This window comes from Thunnus thynnus, chromosome 1 (assembly GCF_963924715.1).
Source record: "Thunnus thynnus chromosome 1, fThuThy2.1, whole genome shotgun sequence".
NCBI classification, from domain to species: domain Eukaryota; kingdom Metazoa; phylum Chordata; class Actinopteri; order Scombriformes; family Scombridae; genus Thunnus; species Thunnus thynnus.
In genome coordinates, this window is record NC_089517.1 from 15,204,938 (window position 1) to 15,218,668 (window position 13,731).

At 43.5% G+C, this 13,731-nt stretch overlaps 1 protein-coding gene across 1 annotated transcript; it reads right to left on the bottom strand.

Moving 5' to 3' along the window:
- Positions 1-427: 427 nt before the first annotated feature.
- On the bottom strand, positions 428-13,730 carry LOC137188935 (golgin subfamily B member 1-like). The gene is made up of 2 exons (XM_067598528.1): positions 13,215-13,730; positions 428-12,461 (listed from the first exon to the last, which is right to left on the bottom strand). The coding sequence occupies exons 1-2, from the start codon at positions 13,301-13,303 to the stop codon at positions 1,451-1,453; spliced, it is 11,100 nt and encodes a 3,699-aa protein (XP_067454629.1). The 5' UTR covers positions 13,304-13,730; the 3' UTR covers positions 428-1,450.
- Position 13,731: the final 1 nt, after the last annotated feature.

A 13,731-nucleotide genomic window follows, 5' to 3' on the forward strand; every position in this document is an offset into this window, starting at 1 on the left:
ATAGATGTAAATACATTTACAATGAAGCAATCTGTCTTATTAAAGAAAGTTACAAAATATTTAATGTCAAGTAAAGGTTTACTGTTTGTGAACTTCAGCCCTCTTTATCTGAAAGATGAAAGTCTTGTGTTGTTGCTTTATATAGTCTTTCTTTCTGGTTTCATCTCAGATAGAATGACTGAAAAAACCCACATATCTCTCCATAATAATAATGTGCTTGGGCCATTCATTCATTATCTGAATATGAAGATAAACTGGGCCAGATTAATACATTTTTACAGTCTCAGGTGAGATTTTGTTCATTCTCTTCTCATCACCTCACATTGAACATGTTCTAATAATTTGTTGGAGTTTGCCCTGTGTCTGTAGGCATAGAAAGGCATTGTATACTGTCATAATGACAGTACTAAGGGCAGGTCCAAGGGGGTCAAAGCTTTCTGTTTTTTATTAAGCTTCGTCAATAGGATGAAACAGCATCTCTCTGGATTGCAATGTGTCAGTCAGTTTTTTGTGGCAACAGCGTGTGTTGCGCTCGACCACAGGGAAGCCAGGAGAAGTTGGCATTAAAAAATATCAAACAGATGTAGCCGCTGCAGTGGTGGATGAAGCATTCACAACTTTTACTTAAGTGAAAGTGCATTCAAAAAGTTTCTTAAGAAAAAAATGTTAGAAAAAAAATTCTGAAAAGTAAAATAACTCATTAACTCAGTTACTGATAACTGTATTAACATTAGATCACATTTTTGATGTTGTAGCTTTGAATGTAGTGAACATTTTAACTACTTTATACACATTTGAGTATGAAAATGCATCATATCTTATAATCTCAACAAAGGTTTTGTGTACAGTATAAAATATTAACATGCATAGTAACCAGTAATTCAACTGTCAGATAAGTAAAAAATACAATATATCTCACTGAAATGTAGTGGAGTTTAAGTATAAACTAACATAAAATGTGAATACTCCAGTGAAGTACAAATACCTTTAAACATTTATTTAAATAAGGTAGTTTCCACCACTGGAACAGCGCTCCTGCCAAATTAGCATGTTAGCAGCATTATTTAAGTAATTATTTGAAACTGAACTGAGAAACAACTGAGAAAGGTAGCTGTTTGTCTTGTGCCGCTAATGACAGCTGTCATGCTTTTGTACTGTACTACTATAAGACTACTTAAGTACCATGGAGAAGAGCCTGGAATATACCCATTTTTTTAAATTGTTGGCAGTCAAGACACTTGTTGAGCCATGTAGTAGCCTTAGTTTGGTACTTTTTGTGGTATTTAACCAAAATAAGTACCTAATGAGTTGACATTCATGTCCCTATCAACAGTGACATTTCACTTTCTTTGTATAGCACAATACATACATATGTACAACACATACTGGGGGCAGGCAGAGTCCAGCAGATCTGGGCTAAAAATAGACTGCTACATGCCAGGTGTGTCACTCAGGACAAATCGAGAGCCGTGGTCTCACATATGTAGTGCCGTTTGCCACCACAAATAATGTCATCCCAGGAGTTTAACCAGTTCTCCTCTGTGGTGCTTCTCGGTGGCACAATGGCAACACAGTCCTGCCCCGCCATGCTTTTGTCCCACCAGGCCATGGCGTTGTTTGGCTCCAGAGGCCTCCAGTAAATTAAATCTGGGTGGGGTCTTTTGCCATTGACCCAGAGGTGGGTGCCCTCCTTCACCATGTCCTGCAACCCAATCCACGCTGAATGGAATGCTTCTTGAGGATGCTGCTGTACAAACTGAAAAGTCAGGGTGGTCAAGAACACCTGGTCATCTTCACTCAGAACAACAGCCAGGTCACCCCCAACTTTTATACACTCCCTGCGAGCATTTTCCCACTTCATCGTTTTACTGGACAAGAAGAAGCAACGTGAAGCATGCTCGACCCAACCAGGCAGGCAGCGTGAGCACTCCAGTGTGTTCCTGTTGCAGAAATTCCAGAGGAAGGTCAGTTTGTCAGAGAAAAGGATTGAACGCTGGTGTTGATTGTCTGCTTTCAGCTGCATAGAGGTTTGCTGTTCATTGTCCAACAGCAAGCTCAACCGTTTATTTTCTGCAGATGCCAGGGTGATGTTGCGCAGTGAGTCGTTCAGCAGCACATTCAGGTGTCTTTTCTCCTCTTCTACAAGGTTCCACTTTTGCAGGGTTGAATCTAGAAGCACATTCAGTTCTTTACACTTCGCTTGCAACTGGGTTTTTTCGTGTGACGTATTCTTTGAGAGCTGGCTCAGCCGTGTTTTTTCAGCTGACATTAGGGTGAAGTTGTACATTGTTGCATTTAGCAGCCGCGTCAGTCGGTGGTTCTCATTTCCCAGGAAGATGAAGTTTTCATAAGTGGAGTTCAGAAGTTGCTTCAGCTCATTTTTTTCTATTTGCATCTGCTTGGAGGTTTGCTGTTCATCATCTAACAGCAAGTTCAAACGTTCATTTTCTGCAGACCCCAGGGCGATGTTGCGCAGTGAGTCATTCAGCAGCACATTCAGGTGTCTTTTCTCCTCTTCTACAAGGTTCCAGTTTTGCAGGGTTGAATTCAGAAGCACATTCAGTTCTTTACACTTCGCTTGCAACTGTGTTTTTTCATGCAATATATTCTTTGAAAGCAGGCTCAGCTGTGTTTTTTCAGCTGACAGCAAGGTGAAGTTGTACATTGTCGTATTTAGCAGCAGCGTCAGTCGGTGGTTCTCATTTCCCAGGAAGGTAGAGTTTTGATAAGTGGAGTTCAGAAGTTGCTTCAGCTCATTGTTTTTTATTTGCAGCTGCATAGAGTTTTGCTGTTCATCATCTAACAGCAAGTTCAACCGTTCATTTTCTGCAGACCCCAAGGTGTTGATGCGCAGCAAGTCGTTCAGACGCACATTCAGTTGTCTGTTCTCCTCTTTTTCAAGGGTCCAGTTTTGCAGGGTTGAATTTAGAAGCACATTCAGTACTTTGCTCTCCATCTCCATCTGTGTTTTTTCACGTGTTGTATTCTTCAAGAGTAGGCTCAGCTGTGTTTTTTCAGCTGACAGCAAGGTGAAGTTGTACAGTGTTGCATTTAGCAGCAGCGTCAGTCGGTGGTTCTCATTTCCCAGGAAGGTGAAGTTTTCATAAGTGGAGTTCAGAAGTTGCTTCAGCTCATTTCTTTCTTTTTGCAGTTGCATAGAGGTTTGCTGTTCATCATCTAATAGCAAGTTCAACCGTTCATTTTCTGCAGACCCCAGGGTGATGTTGCGTAGCGACTCGTTCAGCAGCACGTTCAGTTGTCTTTTCTCCTCTTCTACAAGGGTCCACTTTTGCAGGGTTGAATTCAGAAGCACATTCAGTTCTTTACACCTCGCTTGCAACTGGGTTTTTTCATGCAATGTATTCTTTGAGAGCAGGCTCAGCCGTGTTTTTTCAGCTGACAGCAAGGTGAAGTTGTACATTGTTGCATTTAGCAGCCGCGTCAGTCGGTGGTTCTCATTTCCCAGGAAGATGAAGTTTTCATAAGTGGAGTTCAGAAGTTGCCTCAGCTTGTTTTTTTCTATTTGCATCTGCTTGGAGGTTTGCTGTTCATCATCTAACAGCAAGTTCAACCGTTCATTTTCTGCAGACCCCAGGGTGATGTTGCGCAGTGAGTCGTTCAGCAGCACATTCAGTTGTCTTTTCTCCTCTTCTACAAGGTTCCAGTTTTGCAGGGTTGAATTCAGAAGCACATTCAGTTCTTTATTCTTCGCTTGCAACTGTATTTTTTCATGCAATGTATTCTTCGAGAGCAGGCTCAGCTGTGTTTTTTCAGCTGACAGCAAGGTGAAGTTGTACAGTGTTGCATTTAGCAGCAGCGTCAGTCGGTGGTTCTCATTTCCCAGGAAGGTGCAGTTTTGATAAGTGGAGTTCAGAAGTTGCTTCAGCTCATTGTTTTTTATTTGCAGCTGCATAGAGGTTTTCTGCTCATCATCTAACAGCAAGTTCAAACGTTCATTTTCTGCAGACCCCAGAGTGATGTTGCGCAGTAAGTCTTTCAGGCGTACGTTCAGTTGTCTGTTCTCCTCTTCAGCAAGGGTCCAGTTTTGCAGGGTTGAATTTGGAAGTACATTTAGCTCTTTACATTCTACCTGCAACTGTGTTTTTTTGCGTGTTGTATTCTTCAAGAGCAGGCTCAGCCGTGTTTTTTCAGCTGACAGCAGGGTGAAGTTGTTCAGTGTTGCATTTAGCAGCAGCTTCAGTCGGTGATTCTCATTTCCCAGGAAGGTGCAGTTTTGATAAGTGGAGTTCAGAAGTTGCTTCAGCTTGTTTTTTTCTATTTGCAGCTGCTTGGAGGTTTGCTGTTCATCATCTAACAGCAAGTTCAACCGTTCATTTTCTGCAGACCCCAGGGTGATGTTGCGCAGTGAGTCGTTCAGCAGCACATTCAGTTGTCTTTTCTCCTCTTCTACAAGGGTCCAGTTTTGCAGGGTTGAATTCAGAAGCACATTCAGTTCTTTACACTTCGCTTGCAACTGTGTTTTTTCATGCAATGTATTCTTCGAGAGCAGGCTCAGCTGTGTTTTTTCAGCTGTCAGCAAGGTGAAGTTGTACAGTGTTGCATTTAGCAGCCGCGTCAGTCGGTGGTTCTCATTTCCCAGGAAGGTGCAGTTTTCATAAGTGGAGTTCAGAAGTTGCTTCAGCTTGTTTTTTTCTATTTGCAGCTGCTTGGAGGTTTGCTGTTCATCATCTAACAGTAAGTTCAACCGTTCATTTTCAGCAGACCCCAGGGTGATGTTGTGCAGTAAGTCGTTCAGGCGTACGTTCAGTTGTCTGTTCTTTTCTACAAGGGTCCAGTTTTGTAGGCTTGAATTTAGAAGCACATTCACTTCTTTGCTCTCCATCTGCAACTGTGTTTTTTCACGCGTTGTATTCTTCAAGAGCAGACTCAGCTGTGTTTTTTCAGCTGTCAGCAAGGTGAAATTGTACAGTGTTGCATTTAGCAGCAGCGTCAGTCGGTGCTTCTCATTTCCCAGGAAGGTGCAGTTTTCATAAGTGGAGTTCAGAAGTTGCTTCAGCTCATTTCTTTCTATTTGCAGCTGCATAGAGGTTTGCTGTACATCATCTAACAGCAAGTTCAACCGTTCATTTTCTGCAGACCCCAGGGTTATGATGCCCATCAAGTCGTTAAGACGTACGTTCAGTTGTCTGTTCTCCTCTTCTATAAGGGTCCAGTTTTGCAGGGTTGAGTTTGGAAGCAAATTCAGCTCTTCACACTCTACTTGCAACTGTGTTTTTTCATTCAGTGTGTTCTTCAAGAGTAGGCTCAGCTGTGTTTTTTCAGCTGTCAGCAAAGTGAAGTTGTTCATTGTGGCATTTAGCAGCAGTGTCAGTTGGTGGTTCTCATTTCCCAGGAGGGTGCACATTTGATAAGTGGAGCTCAGAAGATGCTTCAGCTCATTGTTTTCTGTTTGCTGCTGCTTGGAGGTTTGATGTTCATTGTCCAACAGCAAGCTTAACCGTTTATTTTCTGCAGATGCCAGGGTGATGATGCGCAGCGATTCGTTCAGTAGCACGTTCAGATGTGTGTCCTCACCTACAAGGGTCCAGTTTTGCAGAGTTGAATTTAGAAGCACAATCAGCTCTTTGCTCTCTACTTGCAACTGTGTTTTTTCGTGCGATGTATTCCTCGAGAGCAGGCTCAGCTGTGTCCTTTCAGCTGTCAGCAAGGTGAGGTTGTACAGTGTGGCATTTAGCAGCAGCGTCAGTCGGTGCTTCTCATTTCCCAGGAAGGTGCAGTTTTCATAAGTTGAGCTCAGACGTTGCTTCAGCTCATTGTTTTCAACTTGCAGCTGCATAGAGGTTTGCTGTTCATCATCTAACAGCAAGTTCAACCGTTCATTTTCTGCAGACCCCAGGGTGATGATGCGCAGCAAGTCGTTCTGATGCACTTTCAGTTGTCTGTTTTCCTCTTCTACAAGGGTCCAGTTCTGCAGGCTTGAATTTGGAAGTAAATTCAGCTCTTCACACTCTACTTGCAACTGTGTTTTTTCATTCAGTGTGTTCTTCAAGAGCAGGCTCAGCTGTGTTTTCTCAGCTGACAGCATGTTGAAGTTATTCATTGTGGCATTTAGCAGCAGCTTCAGTCGGTGCTTCTCATTTCCCAGGAAGGTGCAGTTTTCATAAGTGGAGTTCAGAAGTTGCTTCAGCTCATTTCTTTCTATTTGCAGCTGCATAGAGGTTTGCTGTACATCATCTAGGAGAAAGTTCAAACGTTCATTTTCTGCAGACCCCAGGGTTATGATGCCCATCAAGTCGTTCAGACGCTCGTTCAGTTGTCTGTTCTCCTCTTCTACAAGGGTCCAGTTCTGCAGGCTTGAATTTGGAAGTAAATTCAGCTCTTCACACTCTACTTGCAACTGTGTTTTTTCATTCAGTGTGTTCTTCAAGAGCAGGCTCAGCTGTGTTTTCTCAGCTGACAGCATGTTGAAGTTGTACCGTGTAGCATTTAACAGCAGCGTCAGTTGGTGGTTCTCATTTCCCAGGAGGGTGCACATTTGATAAGTGGAGCTCAGAAGTTGCTTCAGCTCATTGTTTTCTGTTTGCTGCTGCATAGAGGTTTGATGTTCATTGTCCAACAGCAAGCTTAACCGTTTATTTTCTGCAGACCCCAAGGTGATGATGCGCAGCGATTCGTTCAGCAGCACGTTCAGATGTGTGTCCTCACCTACAAGGGTCCAGTTTTGCAGAGTTGAATTTAAAAGCACAATGAGCTCTTTGCTCTCCACTTGCAACTGTTTTTTTTCATGTGATGTATTCCTCGAGAGCAGGCTCAGCTGTGTTTTTTCAGCTGTCAGCAAGGTGAGGTTGTACATTGTGGCATTTAGCAGGAGCATCAGTCGGTGCTTCTCATTTCCCAGGAAGGTGACGTTTTCATAAGTTGAGCTCAGACGTTGCTTCAGCTCACTGTTTTCAACTTGCAGCTGCATAGAGGTTTGCTGTTCATCATCTAACAGCAAGTTCAAACGTTCATTTTCTGCAGACCCCAGGGTGATGTTGCGCAGCAAGTCGTTCAGACGCTCGTTCAATTGTCTGTTCTCCTCTTCTACAAGGGTCCAATTTTGCAGGCTTGAATTTGGAAGCACATTCAGCTCTTTACACCCTACTTGCAACTGTGTTTTTTCATTCAGTGTGTTCTTCAAGAGTAGGCTCAGCTGTGTTTTTTCAGCTGTCAGCAAGGTGAAGTTGTTCATTGTGGCATTTAGCAGCAGCATCAGTCGGTGGTTCTCATTTCCCAGGAAGGTAGAGTTTTGACAAGTGGAGTTCAGAATTTGATTCAGCTCACTGTTTTGTAATTGCAGCTGCTTGGAGGTTTGCTGTTCATCATCTAGCAGCAAGCTCAACCGTTTATTTTCTGCAGATGCCAGAGTGATGTTGCGTAGCGACTCGTTCAGCAGCACGTTCAGTTGTCTGTTCTTCTCTTCTGCAAGGTTCCAGTTTTGCAAGGTTGAATTCAGAAGCACATTCAGCTCTTTACTCTCCACCTGCAACTGTGTTTTTTCGTTCACTTTTTTCTTCAAGAGCATGCTCAGCTGTGTTTTCTCAGCTGTCAGCACGTTGAAGTTGTACCGTGTAGCATTTAACAGCAGCGTCAGTTGGTGGTTCTCATTTCCCAGGAGGGTGCACATTTGATAAGTGGAGCTCAGAAGATGCTTCAGCTCATTGTTTTCTGTTTGCTGCTGCTTGGAGGTTTGATGTTCATTGTCCAACAGCGAGCTTAACCGTTTATTTTCTGTAGCTGCCAGGGTGATGATGCGCAGCGACTCTTTCAGCAGCATGTTCAGATGTGTGTCCTCTTCTACAAGGGTCCAGTTTTGCAGAGTTGAATTTAGAAGCACAATCAGCTCTTTGCTCTCCACTTGCAACTGTGTTTTTTCGTGCGATGTATTCCTCGAGAGCAGGCTCAGCTGTGTTTTTTCAGCTGACAGCAAGGTGAGGTTGTACATTGTGGCATTTAGCAGGAGCATCAGTCGGTGCTTCTCATTTCCCAGGAAGGTGACGTTTTCATAAGTGGAGCTCAGACGTTGCTTCAGCTCATTGTTTTCAACTTGCAGCTGCATAGAGGTTTGCTGTTCATCATCTAACAGCAAGTTCAAACGTGCATTTTCTGCAGACCCCAGGGTGATGTTGCGCAGCAAGTCGTTCAGACGCTCGTTCAATTGTCTGTTCTCCTCTTCTACAAGGGTACAGTTTTGCAGGGTTGAATTTGGAAGCACATTCAGCTCTTTACACTCTACTTGCATCTGTGTTTTTTCATTCAGTGTGTTCTTCAAGAGTAGGCTCAGCTGTGTTTTTTCAGCTGTCAGCAAGGTGAAGTTGTTCATTGTGGCATTTAGCAGCAGCATCAGTCGGTGGTTCTCATTTCCCAGGAAGGTAGAGTTTTGACAAGTGGAGTTCAGAATTTGATTCAGCTCACTGTTTTGTAATTGCAGCTGCTTGGAGGTTTGCTGTTCATCATCTAGCAGCAAGCTCAACCGTTTATTTTCTGCAGATGCCAGAGTGATGTTGCGTAGCGACTCGTTCAGCAGCACGTTCAGTTGTCTGTTCTTCTCTTCTGCAAGGTTCCAGTTTTGCAAGGTTGAATTCAAAAGCACATTCAGCTCTTTACTCTCCACCTGCAACTGTGTTTTTTCGTTCACTTTTTTCTTCAAGAGCAGGCTCAGCTGTGTTTTCTCAGCTGTCAGCACGTTGAAGTTGTACCATGTAGCATTTAACAGCAGCGTCAGTTGGTGGTTCTCATTTCCCAGGAGGGTGCACATTTGATAAGTGGAGCTCAGAAGTTGCTTCAGCTCATTGTTTTCTGTTTGCTGCTGCTTGGAGGTTTGATGTTCATTGTCCAACAGCGAGCTTAACCGTTTATTTTCTGTGGCTGCCAGGGTGATGATGCGCAGCGACTCGTTCAGCAGCACGTTCAGATGTGTGTCCTCACCTACAAGGGTCCAGTTTTGCAGAGTTGAATTTAGAAGCACAATCAGCTCTTTGCTCTCCACTTGCAACTGTGTTTTTTCGTGCGATGTATTCCTCGAGAGCAGGCTCAGCTGTGTTTTTTCAGCTGTCAGCAAGGTGAGGTTGTACATTGTGGCATTTAGCAGGAGCATCAGTCGGTGCTTCTCATTTCCCAGGAAGGTGACGTTTTCATAAGTTGAGCTCAGACGTTGCTTCAGCTCACTGTTTTCAACTTGCAGCTGCATAGAGGTTTGCTGTTCATCATCTAACAGCAAGTTCAAACGTTCATTTTCTGCAGACCCCAGGGTGATGTTGCGCAGCAAGTCGTTCAGACGCTCGTTCAATTGTCTGTTCTCCTCTTCTACAAGGGTCCAATTTTGCAGGCTTGAATTTGGAAGCACATTCAGCTCTTTACACTCTACTTGCAACTGTGTTTTTTCATTCAGTGTGTTCTTCAAGAGTAGGCTCAGCTGTGTTTTTTCAGCTGTCAGCAAGGTGAAGTTGTTCATTGTGGCATTTAGCAGCAGCATCAGTCGGTGGTTCTCATTTCCCAGGAAGGTAGAGTTTTGACAAGTGGAGTTCAGAATTTGATTCAGTTCACTGTTTTGTAATTGCAGCTGCTTGGAGGTTTGCTGTTCATCATCTAGCAGCAAGCTCAACCGTTTATTTTCTGCAGATGCCAGAGTGATGTTGTGTAGCGACTCGTTCAGCAGCACGTTCAGTTGTCTGTTCTTCTCTTCTGCAAGGTTCCAGTTTTGCAAGGTTGAATTCAGAAGCACATTCAGCTCTTTACTCTCCACCTGCAACTGTGTTTTTTCGTTCACTTTTTTCTTCAAGAGCAGGCTCAGCTGTGTTTTCTCAGCTGTCAGCACGTTGAAGTTGTACCATGTAGCATTTAACAGCAGCGTCAGTTGGTGGTTCTCATTTCCCAGGAGGGTGCACATTTGATAAGTGGAGCTCAGAAGTTGCTTCAGCTCATTGTTTTCTGTTTGCTGCTGCTTGGAGGTTTGATGTTCATTGTCCAACAGCGAGCTTAACCGTTTATTTTCTGTAGCTGCCAGGGTGATGATGCGCAGCGACTCGTTCAGCAGCACGTTCAGATGTGTGTCCTCTTCTACAAGGGTCCAGTTTTGCAGAGTTGAATTTAGAAGCACAATCAGCTCTTTGCTCTCCACTTGCAACTGTGTTTTTTCGTGCGATGTATTCCTCGAGAGCAGGCTCAGCTGTGTCCTTTCAGCTGTCAGCAAGGTGAGGTTGTACATTGTGGCATTTAGCAGGAGCATCAGTCGGTGCTTCTCATTTCCAAGGAAGGTGACGTTTTCATAAGTTGAGCTCAGACGTTGCTTCAGCTCATTGTTTTCAACTTGCAGCTGCATAGAGGTTTGCTGTTCATCATCTAACAGCGAGTTCAAACGTGCATTTTCTGCAGACCCCAGGGTGTTGATGCGCAGCAAGTCGTTCTGATGCACTTTCAGTTGTCTGTTCTCCTCTTCTACAAGGGTACAGTTTTGCAGGGTTGAATTTGGAAGCACATTCAGCTCTTTACACCCTACTTGCAACTGTGTTTTTTCATTCAGTGTGTTCTTCAAGAGTAGGCTCAGCTGAGTTTTTTCAGCTGTCAGCAAGGTGAAGTTGTTCATTGTGGCATTTAGCAGCAGCATCAGTCGGTGGTTCTCATTTCCCAGGAAGGTAGAGTTTTGACAAGTGGAGTTCAGAATTTGATTCAGCTCACTGTTTTGTAATTGCAGCTGCTTGGAGGTTTGCTGTTCATCATCTAGCAGCAAGCTCAACCGTTTATTTTCTGCAGATGCCAGAGTGATGTTGCGTAGCGACTCGTTCAGCAGCACGTTCAGTTGTCTGTTCTTCTCTTCTGCAAGGTTCCAGTTTTGCAAGGTTGAATTCAGAAGCACATTCAGCTCTTTACTCTCCACCTGCAACTGTGTTTTTTCGTTCACTTTTTTCTTCAAGAGCAGGCTCAGCTGTGTTTTCTCAGCTGTCAGCACGTTGAAGTTGTACCATGTAGCATTTAACAGCAGCGTCAGTTGGTGGTTCTCATTTCCCAGGAGGGTGCACATTTGATAAGTGGAGCTCAGAAGTTGCTTCAGCTCATTGTTTTCTGTTTGCTGCTGCTTGGAGGTTTGATGTTCATTGTCCAACAGCGAGCTTAACCGTTTATTTTCTGTGGCTGCCAGGGTGATGATGCGCAGCGACTCGTTCAGCAGCACGTTCAGATGTGTGTCCTCTTCTACAAGGGTCCAGTTTTGCAGAGTTGAATTTAGAAGCACAATCAGCTCTTTGCTCTCCACTTGCAACTGTGTTTTTTCGTGCGATGTATTCCTCGAGAGCAGGCTCAGCTGTGTTTTTTCAGCTGTCAGCAAGGTGAGGTTGTACATTGTGGCATTTAGCAGCAGCATCAGTCGGTGCTTCTCATTTTCCAGGAAGGTGACGTTTTCATAAGTTGAGCTCAGACGTTGCTTCAGCTCATTGTTTTCAACTTGTAGCTGCATAGAGGTTTGCTGTTCATCATCTAACAGCAAGTTCAAACGTGCATTTTCTGCAGACCCCAGGGTGTTGATGCGCAGCAAGTCGTTCAGACGCACGTTCAATTGTCTGTTCTTCTCTTCTACAAGGGTCCAATTTTGCAGGCTTGAATTTGGAAGCACATTCAGCTCTTTACACCCTACTTGCAACTGTGTTTTTTCATTCAGTGTATTCTTCAAGAGCAGGCTCAGCTGTGTTTTCTCAGCTGTCAGCACGTTGAAGTTGTACCGTGTAGCATTTAACAGCAGCGTCAGTTGGTGGTTCTCATTTCCCAGGAGGGTGCACATTTGATAAGTGGAGCTCAGAATTTGCTTCAGCTCATTGTTTTCTGTTTGCTGCTGCTTGGAGGTTTGATGGTCATTGTCCAACAGCGAGCTTAACCGTTTATTTTCTGTAGCTGCCAGGGTGATGATGCGCAGCGACTCGTTCAGCAGCATGTTCAGATGTGTGTCCTCTTCTACAAGGTTCCAGTTTTGCAGGGTTGAATTTAGAAGCACAATCAGCTCTTTGCTCTCCACTTGCAACTGTGTTTTTTCGTGCGATGTATTCTTTGAGAGCAAGCTCAGCTGTGTTTTCTCAGCTGACAGCAAGGTGAGTTTGTACAGTGTGGCATTTAGCAGCAGTGCCACTTGGTGGTTCTCATTTCCCAGGAAGGTGCAGTTTTGATAAGTTGAGCTCAGGAGTTGCTTCAGCTCATTGTTTTCTATTTGCAGCTGCTTGGTGTTGTCCCATGCCATGAATATCTCTTCTCTCATGAGCTGTATTTCTGCTGTCAGACTTTGCTCTTTATTTATCTTGGTGAAGAGGAGGGCCGTCACAACACAAAAAAGCACCATCAAAACGACTATCAAAATAGCTTGCCAACTGGATCGCAGTCTCTTCATGCAGTTGTTTTGAGTCTCTCCTCTTCCTACTTCATCTTGAGCTTCGGTGGAAATTTTTGTTGGTTCCTCATCAGAGTTTTCACTTGCAAAACTAAGACAGAAAAAAAAGAAAAGGGATCAAGAAATGTCACCATAAACAAGAGGTTCTAAATACACGCTGTCAACATTTCAACAACAAAATGTATGTTGTCTAAATCCATGTATCTTTCATTATCAGTTAAATACCAGGCAAGTCACCTGTATTATCTGAATTATTTGCAGACAGGGTGGATAGTGTGCAAATACCACTCTAGTTGGGTACAGGTGCAGAAAAAAACAACATACAAAGGAATAGGACAGGTTATCTGTGACTTCTCCTTTTTCCTTGACACCTGAATTCCTCACCTACAGAACTGATGGGACTCAAACACTTTATACGGTACGTTTGACCATTATATTAGTTATTTAATCACCATACATAGCATTTACTGTACATGTTCTTTTATGAAATTAAGGTCATGTGTGAAATAATATCATATGGTTTTATACAAAAAGTACATTTCCATCCACTAAAATGCTTTCATATTTCACTAGGATTGGATTGCATTTTATTGTCAGAGTTCTGTAAAAATTTGTCTTGAGCAAAGAAAACTTATGATTTTCTGTAACGTTACTCCCCTTCACATCTATACTGCTACGTTACATCAAACACTCAGATAGTTGGTTGGTACTATCACACTACATTCCCACCCAAACTACCTCAGCCTGCGGCAACAGTACATCCAAAAATACAAGAAAATATGATTTTTTAAATCATTTTAAAAACCACCAACGGTCAGCGCCAACTTCAAAACTCCCATATTACCTCACTTGAACCGCCTCAGTGTCATTCATGGCTGCTGTGTTACTGTGGTTTTCCTCTGGATTTTCTGTTTTTCCTAAAGTGCTGTCCATGTTTTGTTTTTGTTTGTTTTTTACGAGCTGCTACTTTAGACATAGACGGGTTTTAAAGCACAACCAAGACTGACCAAAGCAAGAAACTACGTTAGCTAACTTTTGGCACACAAACTCCTGTCTAATTGTCAACCCTCGGTTACCATGGCAACCCCTCTGCGCACTGGAGGTCACGTTGTTTATACGCTCGCGTTAGCTGCGTGGTGGAAATGCATCGTTTCTTCATCACATAATGGTATAGAAACTAGTGAAAATGGGAAAGTGAGAGATTTAGACCACATGTGGCATACTACGTATAGTCCATCCTCCGGTGCTGCTCCCTCCTACCGCCAATCCAGCGGAAAGGACTCCTCGGGAAAGGCGCTCAGCCTTGAGAAAGTGTCTAACCTCCGCAAAAATTCTGCAAAAAGGAGCTTTATTCACAGCTG

What these genes read in the sequence shown, in the direction of transcription:
- LOC137188935 (XM_067598528.1), bottom strand. Translation starts at nt 13,303, where the DNA reads ATGGACAGCACTTTAGGAAAAACAGAAAATCCAGAGGAAAACCACAGT. An exon ending in ACTGAGGCGGTTCAAGTGAG is followed by an intron (nt 12,462 to 13,214) that starts GTAATATGGGAG and finishes TTTCTGTCTTAG; the next exon opens with TTTTGCAAGTGAAAACTCTG.